At 34.9% G+C, this 19,002-nt stretch overlaps 1 protein-coding gene across 6 annotated transcripts in view; it reads right to left on the reverse strand.

The window, feature by feature from the left end:
- Positions 1-8,947, reverse strand: part of ECT2 (epithelial cell transforming 2) — a 59,667-nt gene extending 50,720 nt beyond the window's left edge. The window contains exons 1-7 of one of the 6 annotated variants that reach the window (XM_073232076.1): positions 7,241-7,408; positions 5,643-5,793; positions 4,929-5,008; positions 4,737-4,829; positions 2,979-3,161; positions 1,696-1,785; positions 863-970 (exon numbers count right to left, since the gene is read on the reverse strand). In XM_073232076.1, the coding sequence (XP_073088177.1) occupies positions 863-970; positions 1,696-1,785; positions 2,979-3,161; positions 4,737-4,829; positions 4,929-5,008; positions 5,643-5,793; positions 7,241-7,318 (783 nt within the window). In that variant the 5' untranslated portion in view covers positions 7,319-7,408. Of the gene's footprint in view, positions 1-862; positions 971-1,695; positions 1,786-2,978; positions 3,162-4,736; positions 4,830-4,928; positions 5,009-5,642; positions 5,794-7,209; positions 7,409-8,816 lie in introns of those variants that run through there. The other 5 variants (XM_073232075.1, XM_037003188.2, XM_017666599.3 and 2 more) reach the window with 5 other exon arrangements.
- Positions 8,948-19,002: the final 10,055 nt, after the last annotated feature.

Below are 19,002 nucleotides of genomic sequence, written 5' to 3' on the forward strand. Positions count from 1 at the left end.
TAAATACCAATTGAATATGGGAACAGAATGATAACCTCTTCCTAAAATATTTAAAGTGAAGTCTTAAACTAAAATTTTAATCCTGATAAGAATACTTTCTCCTGAAGACAAATGCCAAATGATTTCCCTCATTTGTGGAGTACAACAATGACACAAAACTGAAGGAACAAAATAGCAGCAGACTCAAGAGACTCGAAGAATGAACTAGTGGTTACCAAAGGGGAGGGTGGGTGGGGAGGGAGAAGGGGATTGATGGGTATTATGTTTAGTATACATGATGTGGGGGATCACAGGGAGAACAGTGTAGCACAGAGAAGGCACATAGTGGACCTGTGGCATCTTGCTGCACTAATGGACAGTGACTGCATTGGGGTATGGGTGGGGACTTGATAATATGGGTAAATGTAGTAACCACATTGTTTTTTCATGTGAAACCTTCATAAGAGTGTATATCAATCATACCTTAATAAAAAAAATAAAGAATACTTTCTCCCATTCTTTTACAATTTTCACAAGTTAAATCTTAGGACCATTTTATAAGACCATATTTCTGTTCTTAAAAACCAGTAAGAGTGAAGTCTGCTCTAATCACTTCCTGACCCCCTCATTCACCAATGTTCATAGTAACCTTTGCTAATGTTATCCATCTACTAACCTCCACAATGCCTGTCTTTCAAGACATAACTCAAGTCCCCTTACCTCCTTAGAACTTAGGGGACCACTCCTGATTTAAAATTTTTACTAAATATACACATAGCAAAAATTAAATTGCTAATTCTTAGCATACTATGCAGTGCTATTATTAAATCCATCCCAAAAGAATGCTATATTGAAATACACAGAAATACCCAAGTTTACATACCCTGAATTTTTCTCCTTGTGTACAATTTGCCACCAAATGTGTAACTTTTGAATTAAAGTCTTTTCGAATAACTCCACCCATGTGATGGGCCAATGTCACCAATCTGACCTCAAAAGAAAAATTATGCAACATTGACTTTATGATTAATTTGAACAGAATTTTAAATTTTCAATTTCTTCACCATTTACTGAATAATTTTTATTTATAAGGTACAAGCAATTTTTAGAAAAATTTAACTTTTGTCAAAAAATTAACATTTTGCCAAAGAATCATTTGCCTTATTGGCAGAGGCAAAATTATACAGAGGTAAGCTAGTAGAGATGATCACACAAAACTGTTAAACAACCAGTTTTCACACAGCCTAAATGACACAGGTTTTATCACATCAAGATTCTTCCCACATAATTAAAAGTAATACTCCATTAGCTCCAACACAGAAATTTTTATGAATCAAAGAAAGAAGGTTCTATGAATTCTCTAAAGCAATGAGATTATTTTCAGGCTTGCCTTGTATAACAAAAATTGCAATATGCAAATAAAAACTTTAAATAATGTGGCTAATATGATAGTTATATCAAAGATCATTTAAACAGAAATGACAGTCATGAAATTTTTTTGTTAATTCACATGCCCGCCATCCTAGACAAAATATCTATTTCTTTACAATGCTTTTCAGAATGCTTCTTCACAAAATTTAAAACTTGGTACATTCACAGTACTTTATCTTTCAATAATTTCAATAAAACCACGCTATAACTACAAGAAAAAATGCAAATTTAAATTTATTTGGCTGGAAAAAATATTCTCTGAACAGACTGTTTCAAAATACTTACTAGTTCTTCTTTCTTCCTGAATCCAGTAAAGCACAGTACTAGATTCATCATGCTTGTACAATAGAGTGGGCGACATGAAAATGGCAAAGGCTGAAGAATATAACAATTTTAAATCTGTAAGCTTTCTTTACAGTAGAAAACAGAACACATCTTTCTCAAGCTAAACATACTCCCCCTTTCCAATCAACTTTCCCAATCCAAAGATTTACTTGCATTTAGCAATATGCAAAATAAAAAAAACCAAAAGCTGGAATACAAGTTTCACAATAAAAACATGCATCATGACTTCCAAATCACATTTGTTACATATAATCTGAACACAATTTACTAGTGGAAAAATTAAACATTTATATGTAAACCTTTAGTCCCAAAATATATTGACACATATCAACTGTTGCCTTTAAGGACAGACTCAGACATCATACACTATTATAAATGCTTTCAATTAAAGTTAAAACAGGTTAAAGATATTTTGTAATAAACACTAGGTAAGTAACACCTATATGTGAACCAAATATGATTCTAATTTTTGAGCTAAAAATGGACATAGTAAATAATTTAACCAATGGTTATATACCAGAGAGAGAATGGTTTAAAAAAATACATATAGGTACATATTTAATTCCCACCATTAAGCAAGAAGATTCTTTTTATAATTCTTGTCTTTAAAAAGTTAATTTGGTTTTTGAAAGCAACACCTCTGAATCGAAACAGAGAAGTAATAATTATCATCTATTATTACTAGTATCTGTAACAAACAAAGCACAATGAATGAACTAAGCAATTTTAAGTTAATATGGCAAGCTTAAGAATGGCAAAACAGAACAATAAAACCAAAATAGGGACTAACTCTACTACAACTCCTATATTGAAATGCTATTTAAAAACAAAAAGCTAAAATAATTCCTGTAATTTTAAATCATGCAGTAATTGATAAAAATGGAAATGTGGTCTCTATCCTATGTGGAGCAAAATAAAAATTTATGTATGTGTGTACATTTCTGAAACCCAAATTTAAGCAAATTATTTCTTCCCAAAACACTGCAGGTATTGAGAAAGATACATATATGTGTGTGCGTGTATATACATGTGTATATATATATATATATACACACACATACATAGACACCTACATGAATGTATAGTTTCTATTGTTTAACTTTCAAAAGTCTTAGACTAAATACTTCATAGACTCAACAATGAATTTTTTGCTTATGAATTTTCACAAAATTCATGAGTTAAAAACTTAATCTTGAAAAATCATAACAAACATATTCTCTTACCTCTCCTTTTTGTGCACAATTTAATACAACTGGTGGTCCAATAACTCTACAGTCAGTCTTGTGTAACTCATTAAAGATGGAATCCTGGAAGTCCATGACTATGAATACATTTTCAAATGCTGCAGAATCCAAACTTTCAAATTCTTCAACTGATTCCATCTTTACAAAGGGCACTTTAATTTCCTGGATTTTTTTCATGTAGTTATTAGAAATAAAAATTACATATTATAAAATTCACTCTCTCTAAATAAGACCTAAAAATAAATTCAATATCAAAAATTTTGCTTTTACATTTGTAACAAATTTTAAATCATATAATGACTGCTGGACTTAATAGTGAACAGCGTTATTTGTTTACTTATTTATATTTTTATATATATTTATCTCCATCCACATTAAGATCTTAAATTTTGAAGATTAATATTATAAAGACAACTTCTGACACAACTTAGTAGTCATTATAAATCATCTTATGGACATTTAAATAAGAATGATGAATTTAAGCACATACATATTGATAGTACAATGCATAAGATACCCACCATTGCTTTTTATTCTGACCAAGAAAATCATGCCATACATATAGCTCTTCCTGCACAAATTGTCTTCAGAAAAATAGAAATACTATGGTACTTAACATCTATAAAAAGGATGTAAATTAACTTAATCATTTCAGTATATATGAAGGAAATAAAGAGAAAGGTGTGAAATATGTAGGCAGTTGCCACATGGCAAAGGTAAGATATAAAAAGACAAGTTACCACTTAACAATTTATACTGTATATCTATGCCAAAGAATGAAGATATTTAAGTAGCTGTATGACTCCTCTGTAAAAAGAACAAAACCATTTAAAAGAAAATTCCGAACAGGTCAGTAAATTATTTGGGCTTTATTTGCTAGGCTCATGGGGTAGGCTGAATTATGCAGCCTCAAAATTCATGATGAAGCCCTACCTTCCTGTACCTCAAAATGTGATTATATTTGGAGATAGGGCCTTTTAAGAGATACTTAAGGTTAAATGAGGTCATATGGGTGGGCCCTAATGCAATCTGGGGGGTGTCCTTTTGGGAGGAAATCTGGACAAAGAGAAGAGATACGATCTTTCGTGGCATGTGCACCCACAAAAGAAGGGCCTTGTGAAAACACAGCAAGAAAGCAGTCACCATCTGCAAGTCAAGGAGAGAGGCCTCAAGAGAAACCAACTCTGCCAACACTTTGATTTTGGACTTCTGACTCCCAGAACTGTGAAAAAATACATTTCCATTGTTTGAGCCACCCAGTCTGCGGTAAATTTTAATAGTAGTCCTAGCAAACTAATATAGCTGGCATAGAGAATTAGATATATCTCATATGCTAAGGCAAATTCCCAAATGACTGTCAATTATCTGATTTATAATTCTGGAAATAAAACAAGAATTCAGAATAAATATAAAATTAGTGAGAAAAAAGAAACTAAAGAGTTTAAAGAAAAGTATCAGATCTTTTGTAAATACATGACATGCCATTTAAATTTTAAAATGACAAATTACTTTATAAGAATTTATTACTTTATAAGGATTATTTACAATATCTGGTGTAGTTTGGGGTTTCAGAAACACCCAAATTTTAAAAATAAATATGAAATAGTTCCTATTCATCTAGCTTCAAGAGTGCACAATTACACCCTGTGCCCAAATTAGGTTCAATCACCGTAAGTGGAGTAACAATACAATCAAGGGAAGTGTAGCATGCCACATGCAATGAAATGCTTGACCTACCATATTAACAACACTTTTTATTAACTTTTCATCCGATTTTCCAGGACAACTTTCCTTTAGCTTTATAACAGGGACTTCCATTATTTTAATAGTCTGTGGAAAAGAGACTTAGGTATGAGATTAAGAAAACTATAAAGTTATTTACACACTGATGGAAGAAAACCATTTTTTTTTAAACTCTTAACTCCATACCTTTAAGGCTTTTATAAGTTCTTCTTGTTTTCCAGCTTCTTGAACTAGTATCATTCTCGTTTCAACCTGAGGCATTTCTTCTATTAAAATTAAAAATGTTTAAATATGTTTGTCAGGTACTAACATCAAAATCAATAGTTCCTAATCCCTCTATATCTGGTATGTTTTCCATCTTTGAGGAGATCATAACATTCTCTAAAATAAAAATGACTTGATTCCCAGTTTATATTTTTTAATTTGGCCAACATTTTTTAAAATGTCACTTCAGGAAAAGAGAAATTGTAGCAGAGTATACAAACATCAGCACTCCAAAAAAAGCATTCACAATTTTGCACAGCCATTCTCCTCAACAGTGCATCAACTTTAGGAAAGACCCATTTATACAGTATTAAGGGAAGTGGGCTCTTCACCTAACCAGCCATAACTGAGTAAATTTTAACTAACTATGTTGTAGCTAGATTGCCCCTACTACAGAAAAAGCAGCATCCAACAATAAAATGCCTCCCAGTCAAGTCAAAGCTGGAAAGCATTAATCCAAACAATAGTCAAAAATCTATGTAGTGTAAAGAGATTCTATCAACAAATATTTACTGAAAATCTGTACACCAGCTTAAGAGTTAGTATTACAGTTATGAAATCATAAGAAAGGTCCAAGTCAGTAAATTTAGGATTAAAAAAGCAATTTGGTGTTTTAACGTAGATTAACAGGTTTACCTTCAACATATAAAGTAGACCCAATAAATGAGTTTTCCTTAGAAGGTTCAGTAACTTTAGAATCAAAAATAGAAGAATCTGCCAAGCTTGTCTTCCCAGCAGTGGATTCACTATTGTCAGCCATTGTTTGTACTCTCCTTTTTTTTGTTGGCTGAAAAAATAAAACTTGAATAAAGATACATGAAACAAACATGACTGCTGAGCAAAAACAAGCATTAAAATCTCCATACCTAGAATTTATAAAAAGTATCATTACTCATATTTAATACTGAAGCACAGAAAATCACTTGACTTGCCTGAGCCAGTTTCCTCTTTTGTAAAATAAAGATACCAATACCTGATTCTTAGGAACACAGAAAAAATAACAATGTATTGAAAGTACTCAAAACATTACCTGACATATAATGAGCGCTCAAAAGACAGTCATAAATATTATTCTACCTCCCTTCTTTGTATCTTTGCCCTCAACCAACCTATTTATTTTCCTCTATCCACTTATAATATCACTCATCCCCTAAATAATTGCTTTCAAAAAACTGGTTCCATCTTTACTTTCATCCACCTCATTAACCCTCCCCAAAATTCCTAGCAATACCATTTCAAGTACTCTGGAACCTGGCCCCTCTACTCTATGCCCAGTGCCACAGTTGCTAAATACAACAGCTCCAAACAACTTTCCCCATCATCAGTTTCTTCAGCAGTCACTCTCCACAAGGTTCTCAGGACTGTATAGTCCTAAAAATAAATGTGACCATATCACTTCCCTGTGAAGAACTTGCATGAGCACTTCTCCCTATATGACCAAGTCTAAAATCACCATCAGGTTTACAATTTGGTCCTAGCCTACCTATTCAGCCTCATCCCCTAGAATTCCCTAAGTCCTTATACACTGTGATTCTCCAGCCACATTGTACTTCTCAGCATTTTTCAAACACAGATCAAAATTTATTCCACACCTACTTACATTTATTAAATGCTCAATTCTCCACCTACCGTATCTTTCAACTTCCAACCCACCAGTCTTGGCTTATTTTCTGTGGATTTCTCTGAATCTCTCATGTATAAAAGGACTGATCCCTTATCTGTATTTTCATATTACTTTGCAAATGTCTTACTTCTTAAAGATTTAACAGCACAATTATGCACAGATTTAGTGCCAATATGACTCTGGACTATGAAAGAAAAACTTGTGTTTTTTTAAGATTCCCAGGACTTAAGAGTTGAAATGTTAGGCAAGCAGGGAATAAAAAGTTAAACAGATTTTAATCAATTAAAATTGGGGTTGTTATGTAAGTTTACTATGTTAAAATAAATGTCCAGAATATTGGGCAAATGTAAGAGGAACCTCCCCCACCGCCCATCTTTACCTGGAGGTACATATCTGATCTATCTTATCCTTTCCTTTGATTCAGATAAATAAAATACACAAATATCTTACACAAATAGATTCTTAGCAAACTAATAGTTTAAGTAAACTGTATGCTGTAGAAAAATAATAAGGTATGATTAGCCTGATCTCTGGATGGTGATACTAAGTAGTGTGAAGATATGCATACTAACAACAGACCTAAGCCCAATTGTTAGGTGCAGGTGCATACTTCAAAGTCAGGAGGTTCAGCTTCCAGTCTCAGCTCTGTACTTAGGTTAGCTTCAGTTTTCACATTGAAGAAAGACATAATACAAATCAAATACAGTTGTGATGAAAACTAAATAGATATCTTAAATTCTCATATAATTTTCACAATGTGGACACTTCTTACACTCTTACCATACATCACTGTCAATCATTATTCTAACATTCTCCAAAGCAGTGCCCCTATAGTTATTAATAAGAGTTTTTATTTAGAATCAAAGATAAATTCCAGCCAGCCCTTATTTGTTGTTTTAAGTCTCACACTTAAGTGATTTCAATGAAAAAAGAATAGGCTATATATGTGCTTTCATTCAAAGTCTCCTTAAAAGAACATTTGTTTTTTAATGTCAAGAGATGAACTAATCTGATTTAAGGAATGGAAGAGGAGGGAGATTTTAATAAATTAAAAATACTATATGAGTTCACATTTTTCTTCTCTGCCTCTCTGCTTAAAGTCTATCAAAACAGGTGACTAAAAGTTGAAGTTATCTCTGATGATACTGTATATGATCAATTTATTGCCAAAACAGCTTCAAAGTTTAGAAATAAAGAGCTGCATTGTAAATTGATGACATAATAGCCAACACTCTGATTAGAAACTAATCACTTTTTTATATTCATGCATTCTGTAAATTTTGAAATGAACACAATAGGATCAGTGTTCATAAATCTATACAGTTTGTTTTTCATCCAAGAACATAATCAAGGAGCTTCTGACTAAACTACAACACATGCTTCTTTTCATTCCAAGGATAAAATGGGTCCTTAAAGCAAATAATTCACTTTAGGTTTACTTTTTACTTATTTTTCTAGGCAATCATCTGTCAAGAAGGAGGAGCTAAAAAATGCAACATTGGGTATGTTGATTTTACTGACAGTAACACTGCTCACATTACATAACATTACAGCTAACAAATAACATTTATTTAACGCTTAATATATGACAAACATAGTTCTAAACCTTTTACTTTTTAAAAAGCCTGGAACAGAGAGGTTAAGTAACTTCCCCTAAATCACAATGTTAGTGGTAATCAGGGATTCAAACCCGGTCTGATTTCCAGAGGTTAAGCTTTTAACCACTAAGCCATATGTTTCTGTATCAGGGAGGATGGTGTCGGGGCGGAATAGGCTGGCATTTTTAAAAACTTCCCACAGAAAAGAAGCCAAGAATCCTCGAGTGAAACCACTAAGCACTCTGCGATAAGCCCCCAAAGGCTGCAAGCTGCCAGCGCCCCGAGCCGCAGCGGTTTTATCAAGACACCTTCCCAGCTCCCTGCCTTCACCCGGACACTCTTCCGGGAAAACTCTCTAACCAGGTGGGCGGTGAGGAAGCCCAGCCACCTGCGGACCTCGGGCCCTACGCCGCGTCACGGCCTCGCTGCGGGCAGTGCGGTGGAGAGTACCCGGAGCCGGGAAGCCTGCGCCGGGCGCTCCGGAATTCGCGGTCACCGGGGCGCGGCTGTCGGATCCCAGCACAGCGCCCACGGCTCCGGGGACGCTGGCCCTTTCCCACCTCTCCTACCCACACCCAGAGTCCTCACCACTCTCAGAAAACGCCCTGGAAGTTCCACCTCTTCAGGCGCCCGGTCCTCTCACCGTTACCGCCATTCCTCGCAGCGCAGCAAAAACCAATTCAAAAAAGTGAACCATTCTCTCTAAAAGCCATGGCGATTGGCGCGTGATGTCAACCTCCTTCCTATAGGCTGGAGTCTCCAGAGGGACAGTGATTGGTCGCCGCTCTTCTCCCGCCTCCCCTACGCCTCCGAGCGATTGGGTTGAGCGTGTGTTTCAAATAAACGGCTCGGACGTCGGAAGGTCAAGAGTGTTTAGAGTGCCCGGATGCACCTAAGAGGCGGCGGGTCTGGCTGCCGGGCTTCCCTGAGGGCGTAGAACGTGTGTTTGTGGCTACCGCTGGTTTACTCACCAAACATCCGTTTTCTGAGGAAAGTTGAATGGGTTTTCTCTGCCAACTTTTTTTTTTTAAGCGCCACAAAATCCTTAATCAGTGTCTCCACAGGTGAATTTTTCCCGGCTGGTTGCTGGGAGTTCTAAGATCTTCCTGCCTGTATACTTTCTGCATCAGGGATGTTACTGAGAGTTGAGCTAAGGGGTTTTGACTTTGGTGTGTTGACTTGGCTTGGACCAGAGACACAACTCGGGGGCCCTCCAGGTGTACTTCAAATCTGTAGCCACTTAATTAAATCCTGATGTATGTAAAGCACTCACTGTGCTCTGATCTAAGGAAGTTAACGGGTGATTGGAATAAATTCTTAGTGTTTCTCGGAGTTTTAAAATACAAACTTAGTTTGAACATATGAAAAAAAACCTAGGAGGTTCTAGAATTTCCTGGAGCCTAAGTAAATTGCTTCCTGCTGCCGCCTCCCACCACCGCTAGATCTCTTGTTACTTTCCCCTAAAATCTAACACCCAGAATGTATCATTTCTCCTGTAATTAACTATTCTTGTTATGTAAAACAATCTATTCAATTTCTAACTATAACACACAGTCTCAAGAAAAATACACCTCCCCCAGATAGGTATTGCGTAGTTCCCACCTAATTGTGATTAAAGGAAGAAAGGGAACCCGTTGCTAAAACCTTAAACCCAGTAAGAAGACGAAAACGTACACTTTGAAACAAAGCACTTAAAACATCTCAAACCGATCGTGGGAGTTTACATAGTTTTTTCCTAATTTTGTCAGGCCACGTTAGACATGGAAAGTTTGTAATGCAATCCATAAAATGATTGAAACAGTCTGCTAATCACCGGTTTCCCTGTTGATGAAAGAATATTTGCAGTCTGCCCTTCAGTAGAATGCCCTGCTAACCGTTAAGGCAAAAGAAGAAAAAACAGTATTGAAATTTCACTTTGGAATGTGCTTATTACATAGTTAAACTAGGGCGTGCCCAGCATTCCAAAAGTTCTCATCACTGGAAATATGCTAGCGAGGAAAGCGGCATATTTTCCCTGTGCACTGCCCCCTGTTATACAAGCCTTGCACCCAACTCTAGTGATCAGCTATACGGTATCACGGCACGAATTGTTTGCTAGCATAACAAAAGCTATGCTTGATTTCTTTGCAGGGATATAAGGCAGTTTGACTAGCAAACAGGCACTACGATCTGTTTCCGTTTCATAACCATGCAACCTCCTTTTCCATTTCCTAGCCATGTTAAGCAAGACATTTAACCTCTCTTTGCCTCAGTTTGTCCTTCTATAAAAGGGTACATAGTGCTTACTTTATAGTGTCGTTAGGACTCATAGAGCTAATAGATATATAATTAAAACATATTCTAGCATATAGTAAACATTTAATAGATGTTAGCTGTTAATACTGCTCCTACTTTTGCTATTAGTTATTTCAGCTGAGGCCCTGTAATTACCTAATAGGACTGGTGGTACTGTACACTGACTTCTCACTCCTGATCACAGGAGCAATGGCACCTATGCTTCTGTTCTCTGCCCTGCCATACACCTGCTTGATGCAGGGAAGACCTCCACTGCTTTCTTTTCCTACCAGCGGGAGAACATTCCTTCTTCTGCACCAAAACCTAATCTCCTTCTCTTAAGGGAAACCATGCTGTGCTCAGGGCCCTGTTGCTGCTGCCCTTAGCCAGGCCTCTGTCCTCTTCCAAGGCAGGTCCTAGCTAAGATTCTTTATGTTAAATGTTAGACTCCTCCTCCAGTGCCTTCAGTGGGAATATAATTATTAAATTCAAATGTCAAGGGGACAAAACTCTTCAAAGTTTGAAGGGGGAAGATAGATCAAATGAAAAGTTCCTTGAAACAATAAACCATCAAAAAATTCTTAAGCACCATCCACAGCTCCTAAGATGCTGAATGAACAGATTTCAGACACAAAATGCTAAAGGAATTGAACTGAATTTAAGTACTTAATATACTAAAGTGTGTGACCTATTTTCTCCAAACAATAAAAGAATTTCTGAGGTCGGGAAAATGAAATGTGGAAGACAGAACCGCTGAGATTCTCCCTTTAGAGTATCTACTTCCCCACCTCCATCTCCAAATGGGGTGACCCTCTGGACCATCTTTCCTGCCTCCCATCACACGCTTGTCCCTCCTTGTTTATTTTTCCTCTTTATTCATATTTCCCTTTTTTCCTTTCCCCCCTTGCCCCTCCATCTCCATCGTTGTTTTTTTTTTTTTTCATCTACACTCCTTCAGGGCAGCAGAGAATGAGGAGTTACGAAAGTTAGTTTGGGGTTATGGAATATCTTTCTCTACCCTATGTCCACCCTCATCCACAAATATGCACACTTCCCATGCAATCATTCTTCAAATGCGGAGTGAACAAGATTTCTCCCACCTTTGTGGTTTGTAGTTTGCACTCTACTAATAACTAGTATATCTAAAAAAAAAACTAGTAAATTTGTTGCAATAAATGGGCAACATTTGTTGTAGTGGACTTTCATTTTATTACCTAAAGTTGTGATTGAGTATATTACAATTTTTAGACACTATTTTAAAATGTGAAATGTTATCAACCAATAATAGTATTTTTTAATACATTTAAATGTTTTATAGTAGGATTGTGTTTTACCGTAACTAAATATTAACACTGTAATGTCATGTAGATCTCATGTAATTGCTTTTTCTCCTTCTACCACCATCCTTACCCCATCAAAGCATTTACGAAGAAAATAGCTACATATAATGCCATACTAGGTACAGATACAAAGATTCAGTCTTTCTAAGAAGTTACCACTTAAGATTTTTATTTCAAAAATTTTTTTAAATAGCAGTGAAATTCTGTTCATTCTTGGAATTATTGAACATTTCTAACTAAAACACCATATTACCAAGTTCGTTATAATACAACATCTTCTAACCTGTCAGCTCTGCATTAAAACAAGCTTTAGAAATTATAGTCACTCTGAGCCAGAAGAAGCTTTTGCACACCTCAATAGTTAGTAATTAGGATATGAATCGTTGCTTTATTCATTAGACTATAAATCACTTGACATAGATTTGCAAGACTGTACAAATTTAGCACTTAAAAGTTTCACTTGGACAAATAGAATTAGCTTTCCTTGATGGAACAAGAGGTTTCCAAATATGATGAGGATATTACTTCAAATTATGTAATTTGATTAGTAAAATTTTAGATGCAGAAAAAAATCTCAGCTCATTAGTCCCATTCTTTATTTTACACATGAATTTTACCAAGGCCAGCAGCATAGAGGTTATATTCCTTTACCAAGGTCAAGCAACTAGTTAGTGACAAAACCAAGATTGCATTTCCATTCATCTTTTTCCATTAATCTATTCTTCTTATTAAAGATACTAATATTATATTTTATATTACACTTACAAAAATACTAATATCTTTATTCATAATATTTACATTTTTTACCTTTGAAAGCATTAAGATGCTTTCAGTTCCGTAAAAGTCTTGTTCACCTATGTATCTCCAGCATCTGGCACATAGTACCTTCTCAGAATTTGTTGCATGAATAGCATTGTAACTGATCTCCAATAATCCATATTTCCCTCTTCTAAACCATCCTCCAGTCTGCATTCAGAATGACAGTATGCAAATCTAAACCATCATATCACCACCTTTTTAAAACACTTCAATCGTACTAGACCTCCATGGTCTGACCTCTAACTGCATTGTCAGCTTTCTTTACACCATGTTACCTTTCTTTCTCTTGAATTCTATACCTGCCTTCCTTCTCATGCATTTTTGCACTTGCTCTTCTGTGATCTCCACTCTTTTAACCTAGAGTAGGCAACTTCTCTTCCTTCAGCAACTGCTCACATACCACTGCTGGGAAGGTCTTTTCTAACTACCTACACTTTCAAAACCCCCATTTACAACCTCCGCACCATGAGTATCTATTTTGTGCTACTTAGCAAAGATATGACCAATATTTATCAAAGATTGGGTTAATATGTGTTTCCTCCACTATCTGAGCTACTTGAAAGTTGGGAAAATGAATTTTTGTTCACCATTTTACCCATAATGCCTAGCATGTAAAAGGCACTCAAATATTTGTTGAAATAACAAGTGGATGAATGAACAAATGAATGAATGAATTTTTATTGTAACATCAGTATTTTTCCAAAGATACTAAAGAAAGTTTCTATTATATTTTTATCTGACCCATTATTTATGACAATTTTTTAGGACAAATTAAGTGGCACATTTCTAAAATTTATGAGTTTATATCAAGGATAAAATAATGCTCATCTTTAATTGACATTTGAGTCAATTACCAAGAATCAAATAACTTTTGTACCACAGCTAGTTCAGCCATGAGTGGAAGAGAGTGCTAATGGTACTACACTGATTCAAGTTAAGACTTGACAGTGGCTAAGAACATAGATAATTATCTATATTAAAACTTCAATTTTCCTACAACCTACACTTTCATACATTATTCACATGGGCAGCTATGCCTCTTCCACACCTCTGACATTAACATCCGAGGTATCCCAAAGTGACATTGTCTGCCAGGTTCTTTTTTGACAGCAACTCCTCCTTTGTAGAGCAGTATTTGCTACAATAATTTGAATGCTTTGATTGTACTTAGCAATAGTTTTATTGCTGCTGTTCATATGATTGGAAAAATGGAATTTCTAGTGAAGTTGAAATAAAAATGGAACCCAGGTTATCAAAAAATGGTGGAAATTTGACCTTAATTTTATGCCCATTTGACATAAGCAGAGTAACTGTGATTTAGTTGTGAAGGAAAAGTCACATGTAAGAAATAATAGAAATGCATTGGGGAAGAAATTTAAAGGTGAGATACAATGTTGCAAATGATATTCAAGTGCATAACACATGTAAATCCTGTGCATAGAAAAATTAACTGTAAAGAAATAGATGAAATGTTCTTAGTGTCTGTATCTGGGCAGTAGCATTTGGGAAAATTATTTCCCCCTCTCCTTTCCATTTTTTTGGTACTTTTCCAATTTTCTATCATGAGCATTTTAATGGACAGTTATTTTCCTGGCTATTGAACATTTAATACTTCCTTCCTAATAATAGTCTGATTTCCCTTTTGAGGAATCCCTCATTGAATATGGTTTTAGTGAGAGGTAATGATCATCTGTTATTGTAAATCTGAATGAAGCCACAATCTCTGGTCATGATTAAAGCTCAACCAGTCAAATGCTCTCTCATAGGACTTTGAATTTTTAGCATGTGCTAAAAATATGGAAATGGTTAAAGCTCATGTGTTCTATTAACAACAGCAGTATGCAGACCAGATTCTCTGTGTCCAATAATCTTTGCTAGTGTTTCTACTGTCTGTGCCTCTGGAACTCTATAGCTCCTGCCCACTTCCCAAGGCTGATCTTTATACTGATTCTCTGAATTTGCAAAATAAATTAAATCTTTGGGGTTTTTTTCCTTCAAATAGTTAGAATTGATTTCTATTTCTCGTGACCTGGAATGCCATGATGTGTTGCTTTTATAAACCCAAGTCATGTTGGCGCTACCTTTAAAATATATCCAGAATTAGACCAGTTCTTATCCCCTCCATTACCCTTTTCTAAGCTACCATCAGCTTTCACCTGAATCATTACAATATCCTCCTACCTCATCTCTCCAGTTCTCCCTTAAATCTTCACTCTTTATTCTCAATAAAGCAACCAGAGTATTCCTATTAAAACATAGGACAGATCATGTCACTCTGCTCAAAACCTATTTCTTCTATACTAAAGCCAATATTCTCACAATAGTCTTCATGACCCCACACAGTCTTCACTGACATCATCACCTTCTTTTCTCCCCCTCACACATTTACTTACCTCTTGCTATACTGCCCTCCTTTGCTACTCCTCAAACATGTGAGGGGCGCTCTTAATTCACGCGGTTGCCTCTTATTTTATGTTCTTCCCTCATACATGCATGACTTGCTCACTCTTCTCCCTCAATTCTTGCTCAAATGTACCTTCTCAACCTAGGGGATCTCCTCACTCAGTATCACTATCCCTCCTCAAGCACTCCTGGTCCCCTTTGCCTTACTCTTATTTTATAGCCATTATGACCAAACATTATATATTTATTTGTTATGTTATTGTTTATTGTCTGTCTCTCTTTACTAGCATGTACGCTCCATAAAGGAAGAGAGTTTTGTCTGTTTCGTTCCCTGGTATATTTCCAGGGACCAGGTCAGTACCTGCTACATAGTAGGTACTCAAAACATTTCTGAATGAAAGAATAAGCAAAAGGAGAAAGAATGACGGAAGGAAAGATATTCTGTTTGTTTTTACTTTTTTTTTATTTTTCCCTTTGTTGTTCTTTAGTTTTTTTCTTTATTTTTTCAATTTTTTTTTGAGTGGGGTAGAAAGATTTTTAAACTTTTTAAATATTACCTACATATTATAATGAAAATTTAGCCTGTAGTTTATCAGCTGTCTACAGCTTTTTGAGTATTTCTTCAAATGAAACACCACAGTGAACACCAATACATAAAATAGATAAAAGCTAAGCTGAATTGAAGGAGGGAGAGATCCTGATTTGCCTTCATAGAGACACTGCAGCAACTCAAGTTCTTCCAGAACACAGAATTTAAAAACCACTGACCACAGAAAATTGTTTCTGAGATAGAATCTAACTAATCTCTAGACCTGATTAATACAAGGAACAGAGAAACATAAGTTACACCATGGGGGTGCAATAATCAAGATCTAGACTTACAGAAACTCTACAAGAAAACCTGGTTTCTTCACCAAACAAATTGTAAAGAGAAAATGAGCAATAAATAGTAATCAACAGATTAGACTTGAGACATATAACCAAACACAATATATAGATTTTATTTGGATCATGATACAAACTTTTTTTGTAATTAAAGACTCATATCCAGAATAAAGAGCATTCACAACTTAATAAAAAAAGCAACCCAATTTTTTTTTAAGTGGGCAAAGAAAGATTTGACAGATATGGTACCAAAGAAGAGAAACAAATGGTAAATATGCACATGAAAAGCAGATCATTATTCATCAGGGAAATGCAAATTAAAACTATATTCAGATACTACTACACACCTGTTAGAATGGCTATAATTAAAGATAAGAACAGTCAGTACTAAGCTCAAGAACAGTCAGATCTAATCTATAATGGCAAAAAAATCAGAACAGTGGCTGCCTATCGGGGGATGGAGAAAGGGAATAAATGGAAAAGGGCATGATGGCAATGGCCATATTCTGTATCTTGATAGCAGTTGGAGTTACATACATATACGTATTTGTCAAAACTCAATGAATATACACTGAAGACTTGTGCATTTATTCTTGGAAAGTTTACATCAAAACTAAACAAATATTTTACTCTAGTTAATGATACATATGTTGAAGTATTTAAGGGAAACTGTACAGATGTCTGTGCTTTGAAATACGTAAAAAGAAAAGTGGATGAACTGATGAATAAGTAGAGGGATAAATACACACGATAAAACCAGAAATAATAGACATTAATGTTATATAATCTTGGTAATCTGTAAATAGATGTTCACTGTAAAATTAGTTCTACTTTACTGTATTAAAATCTTCATATGACAGAAAATATCTGATAAAAATTCATTTTAAGATATGAGAACATCAAAGAAATGTGAATGCAGACTGGGTACTGGATGACATTAAGGAATTACTACATTTATTTTTCTGTGTGTGATAGTGGTATTGTGGTTATATCCTTTAAACAGAGTTTGTCTTTTAGAGATATATTTCAAATTACGAAAACCAGAGTTTTGATACCCTTGCCAAGTTTTTCTTTGTTCCCCAAATTTGTATTTTTTATTCATGTAACTGAACTTATGGGTTTCCCAGTTGTCTTCATTTTTCCTACAATCATAATACATTGACCCTGAATATGATATCTTTACTAAATCCTGGGGCAGAAATAAAGCAAAGGAGTGACTGTTATTACAGGAATTTACAACCAATGGGATGTGAGCTCAAAAGCACTGGGACCCGAGAGAAGTTTTAAATCCACAATGACTGAGCTACTGAAATTCTAGCAAGTATACAGAACCAAGTAAATTGTGAGATGCTGTGGACCAGAGAGGCAGGAAAAGAAATTCCATATTTTGGGCAAAAAAGGTGAAATATAGGAAACTTAAAATTTAGGCAATTATATGATTCCAAAAGTTCTGAACCTTTACTGAATAGAGAACCAACCAATGGGTACCCTATGATATAGTTTGTGAGTTTTTGTGAGGATTGTACAAAATGAGATTAGTGCTAGCTATTACTATTATTATTTATTTGACAAATATTTATTAAGTATGTATTATACAGCAGGCATTGTGCTAGGCATTATGGATAAAACAATGAGACAAATTGATGTGGACTTGCCCTCATAGAGCTCAGAGTCTTTGGTGAACTCTATCTAGACAATCCCCATTCTATAACAATGCTTTTCCTTTTTGTACAACTGGAGGTCACAGGACCATATAGTGTTCTAACCATCCATAATAGGTAATTTTCTGTTAAAATAGAAAATAGAAAAATGTTCCCCTAATACATACTAACATGAAAGTTGTGACTATATAAAAAAAAACTATAATGTTTTATCTCTCATTATTTTTACCTTCTCTTTCACACACAGTTGAACTTATGTTATAAAGGCTAATAAAAAAATTAGACTATTTTCTCCTTCATTAAGCATAATTTCCTTTAATTTTTCATTAACATTTTACATGCTCCTCTTTTTGCAGATTAAATAGAGCTGTTATGTATAATATCATAGAGTTGAGAATATCAGTATTTTCAAATTACATTCTTTCATTTTCCTAATTAAAATCCTTTATGTTTGCTTTCTTTTCTGTTTGGCATGAATGTGACTGACCAAGGAATTGATATATATTAAATCACTGCTCTTGAGAACTCTAATGTGAAATTGGAAGCCAATACATTATCATATAATAGATACCTCTAGACAGTACTTCTATATTGTTTGGTTTTTAAATTGTGAACATCGATTGCTTTTAGAATATAAAACTTGGGGAAAAACAGCCCTGATTGTGCCTTTGTCCTTATCAAACCTTTGTCTTCTTATTAGGTAACAATAGCATTCATCCAAGCACTTCCCTGTGTACATTCAAGGGTTTTTACCAACTTTACCCCAAGCAGAAAGAACAATGTTTTCATGTATGAAAATAAGGAATATAACTTCAAAGACCCATTTCCTGGAAACTCTTGGAATACTTACACTGGAAACCACAGTTCACATATTTGTCCAGAATTTTAAATAAAAAATTAAACCATCTACCCATAAACTTTAGAATACTGTGAATCTCAAAACAACACATGAAAAAAACTACAAAAAAATTGAGCTCCCATTCTAGAGTCTATCCTAATATCTTTCTAGAATGGTGGTGAATTTATTTACTATTTTAGATCCTTAGAGATAAATCAAATGTGTTTATCACAAAATTATCATAGGGAAAGGAATTTTTTAGTAAAACAGACTTTGTACTTCCTCAGCAAGCTCTTTCTTGGTTTCTTGAAAGTACTTTAGAATTCCTCAACACAGAAAAAAGTTTATTATTGGGGTGCAGTTCCTCTTCTTGCATCAGGAGAAGGGATTTCAGCATAGGCTTTGTTTACTGGGCCACAGAAATGATGGGCTAGGTTCTAGTTCACCATCCTTGGCTTATACCACATTACTGGGCTTTACCAATAACTGTTTCACTTGGTGGTCCTTGATGCTACACAATACTGGAGCCAAAAACCATAATTTTTTTTAGTGTT

The sequence above is a fragment of the Manis javanica genome, chromosome 3 (assembly GCF_040802235.1).
Source record: "Manis javanica isolate MJ-LG chromosome 3, MJ_LKY, whole genome shotgun sequence".
Classification (NCBI taxonomy): Eukaryota; Metazoa; Chordata; class Mammalia; order Pholidota; family Manidae; genus Manis; species Manis javanica.